This window comes from Saccopteryx bilineata, chromosome 1, assembly GCF_036850765.1.
Source record: "Saccopteryx bilineata isolate mSacBil1 chromosome 1, mSacBil1_pri_phased_curated, whole genome shotgun sequence".
Lineage (NCBI taxonomy): Eukaryota > Metazoa > Chordata > Mammalia > Chiroptera > Emballonuridae > Saccopteryx > Saccopteryx bilineata.
In genome coordinates, this window is record NC_089490.1 from 392,729,449 (window position 1) to 392,733,235 (window position 3,787).

At 41.2% G+C, this 3,787-nt stretch overlaps 1 protein-coding gene across 1 annotated transcript; it reads right to left on the reverse strand.

The window, feature by feature from the left end:
• Positions 1 to 2,057: 2,057 nt before the first annotated feature.
• Positions 2,058 to 3,219, reverse strand: LOC136320835 (olfactory receptor 9I1-like). Its single transcript, XM_066253981.1, has one exon. The coding sequence runs from the start codon at positions 3,217 to 3,219 to the stop codon at positions 2,278 to 2,280; it is 942 nt and encodes a 313-aa protein (XP_066110078.1). The 3' UTR covers positions 2,058 to 2,277.
• Between the last annotated feature and the right edge of the window lie 568 nt (positions 3,220 to 3,787).

The following is a 3,787-nucleotide window of genomic DNA, read 5'->3' on the forward strand; positions in this document are numbered from 1 at the left end:
GGCTTTCTTCTGTGTTCAGATTCAGGCTTTAACAGCAACTTACACCATCATCTTTCCCCTGTGTTCCAGGCCTTTGGACTTGAACTGAAATTATATTATTAGCTGTCCTGGGTCTCTAGCTTGTTGATTGCATTGTGGGACTTCTCAGCTTCCATAATTGCATGAGCTAATTCCTTACAATAAATCACTTTATGTGTATAATAAAAATTGACCTTGATTCTTACAATTTGTTGGTGGTTTTTTTGTCTGCAATAACCCTGCTACTGATTTTAAGGAAAATAATATTGTTTATTATAAATAAAACCTTCATTTCAGAGTTAATTATTGACACAGCAAACCCAGCTTGTTGTACTAATCCAAGCCTCAAAGTTGATTTTTATCATCTTACTTATAATAAAAAGTATTTCAAATAAGAAATATTAATTTTTTTATTTGAGAAAACATGTTTTAAACCTGAGAAAGTTATACCATTTATGATGGTTTGCGATAGGTGTATGCATTGTTGCTGACTCTGCAGACCTGGGGAATGACTTTGAGAGCAGAAATTGTCACTACCAGGCACCATGGTCAGGAGGAGGAGAAGCAAAGAAATAAAAGATGTAGAATGTAAAAAATTCCCACTTGAAAGTTAGATAATAGAGTCTAGGGTATGTCGGGGACCATTTGGGAAGACAGAGTGGAAGAGTAGCCAAAAGGAAGCACTGCTCCCCTACTATTCTAATTAGTACCAATTGGAAATTCCACTGGGTTCACGGTTCTTTTCATTACCTTCCACACAATTAGTTGGCAGGTTATCTATACCATAAAAGTAAAACAAAACAAAAAAATCCCTTATTCTTCTATTAGTTATTATCTTCAACAAAGAGTAAAAGTCAACATTAATGATCAGAGAGACGAAAGTATGAAGATAGCGCAACTGGGAAACTCAAGCATCATGGTTGAGTTGGGAGATGGGAGCTTGGGTGTGGTGATCAGTTTATTTATGACTATGCTACATTTTAGCTCCGTGGTATCAGAGAGTAGAATTAGAACCCTGAAAATTTGTGTGATGGGCTAAAGAGAGAGAGGAGAAGAAAAGAGAGATAGAGGAATTCATCCAAATAAACTTCACCAAACTTGCATCTTTTTCCTACAGAACTGGTAGTTCTTATTTACTTTTCAGGTCCACTTAGAGCTATGTACTCTCTACTATTGAGGACAAGCACTATATGATGTAGATCCTTATTAGAGCATGAAGAGCTGGAGAGAAGGTGAGTCAGGCTAGGACTCTCATCTAAGGCTACATCTCTTGGGGACTGGATTTTCACCAGTGACTTTTCTGAATACGGCTTTCACATCTTTGTTTTTCAGAGTGTAGAGTAAGGGTTTCAGCAAATGAATAAACACAGTGTAAAAGACAGATATGACCATATCCTCCTCTGGGGAAATTGTCTGAGTTACTTCTCTGGTACATGAAGACAAGTGTCCCAAAGAAGAGGACAACAGTGGTAAGGTGGGAGGTGAAGGTGGAGAAGGTCTTGGTTCACCCATCAACAGACTTCATTCTCAGACTGGCTTTGATGTGGAGCCTGTGGAGACCAGGTGACCATAACATCAGCCAAGAATATGAATTTGGCAAAAGAAGGATGACAGTTTCACTTTGTGTCTTGCTGCTGCAAGCAAACTTCAGCAGGGGTGCAATATCACAGAAGGTGATCTGATTGTTGTCACAGAAGGAAAGGATGAAGGTGCACCCTGCATCATGCCCCATCTACACCTGAAAAAAGTACAGTTTTGCCTTATATAACATTCTCTATTTATAAAGTAATCTTTTAAAGTGATATATACTTTAAAAGAACAACAACAAAGACACTTAGCATTATTTCCAGGGATCCTTGGATATAATCCTAGACATAGAGCAAAAAACAATATTGGTGGGAGCAAAAATAAGAAAGAAAAGATGGGAAACCCAACCATGGATGCAAAGAGTAATGGGGTGGGGAGAGGTAACCTGAAGACACCTTTAGCCCCTGAGATTCTGCAAATCATGATATCAGAGCGCAGCATGAGACCTCTGGGTGCTGGGAATGGACCTGAGGTGTGAGAGGGGGAGAAGAAGAAACTCCCGTAGGGTTACTGCCAACAAATTTTATATTTGCAGTTTGTTCTTGTGTGCTTCAGGGCACCTATCTACCTTCCCTCTGTTTGTGGATACAGGCTGCATTCAGTGCTGGAGCCTAATAGAATATATTGATATAGGAAGAAATGGACCCAAAGAACAGGTCCCGTCACTCAGGTCTACATGCTCTGAAACACCTGGAGTCTACCAGCGACCTTTTTAAAGGCTGCTTTCACCTCCTTGTTTCTCAGGCTGTAGATCAGAGGGTTCAGCATGGGGATGACTACAGTGTAGAAGACAGATACAACCTTGTCTTCTTCCAGGGATGTGTCTGAGCCACTTCGTATATACATGAAGATGAGAGTCCCAAAGAAGAGGGTCACAGAGGTGAGATGGGAAGCACACGTGGAGAAAGACTTGGCTCTGCCACCTGAAGTTTTCACTCTCAAAATGGCCTTGATGATGAACAGGTAGGAAATCAAGATGACCAAGGCATTAGCCAAAATGACATTGCCAAAGGCAAGAATGACAGTCTCAGTGTTTGTTGTGTCACTGCAGGCAAGCTTCAGCAGGGGTGGGAGGTCACAGAAGAAGAAGTCGATCTGATTGTTGTCACAGAAGGAGAGGGTGAAGGTACACGTGGTACGCAGAATGGCTCCTGACATCCCACAGATGTAGGCTCCCAACACTAACCTCCAGCAGATTCTGGGATTCATGGCCACAGTGTAGAGCAGTGGGTTGCTAACAGCAACATATCGGTCATAGGCCATCACCGCCAGCAGGAAACACTCTGTACCTGCACAAATGGTGAAGAAAAAGAACTGGGAAGCACATTGGCCATAGGTGATGACCGTCTTGCCTGTGGCCAGTGTGGCCAGGATCTGAGGGGTGATGACTGAGGTGTAGCAGGCATCCAGAAGGGAGAGCTGACTCAAGAAGAAGTACATCGGGGTGTGGAGTTGCGCATCCAGTTGTATGAGAATAATCATCCCCACATTCCCCAGAATGGTGACTAGATAGAAATTCAGGAACACCAGGAAGAGGAGAATCTGCAGCGTGGGGTAGTCGGTAAAGCCCATGAGAATGAAGTAGGTCACTGTGGTGAGATTATTGTTGCCCATGGATTCAATGTGGATGTTTGATGAGAATACAATGAAGACAAAGAAGGATCTCAGAATTGAAGAACAGTTTCTTTCTCTCTCAGTGGAAGTTAAGTTTATAAATTTTTTGGACTGATTTATTGATCTTGTTTTTGAGAAATTCTGTACCTGGCTGATTTTCCTTGGGCATCTATGTTCTTCTCTTGTAAAATTTTGGAGCTGAGCCTTTAGCTGGTGTTTCTGATTCAAACAAATTCTGACTTATATTTGGAAATTTCTGTGAAGGTAAGAGACACATAGACTCTCAGATTAAGAAAGAACCTAGTCAGCATCTGTTCTAATCCTCACTGGATGCTGGAGTCTCCTCTACTGCATACTGTTCACGTGGTCATCAGTTGCTATGTGACTTCCGTCTGTGGACAGTGCTACTTGTTAATTCTGGTTTTTAACATACAGTCTCTCTCCCTTAATCTTACACACATTGGCTTAGTTTTTACCTCTTGCAGACATTCTTGACATTTTAAACCCTTCTCTTATAAACTTTTCAGAAGTTGGAAGATGATAAATCTGCTCTTTATGTTAAATATTC

Coding starts and splice junctions, on each gene's coding strand:
- LOC136320835 (XM_066253981.1), bottom strand. CDS start 3,219: ATGGGCAACAATAATCTCACCACAGTGACCTACTTCATTCTCATGGGC.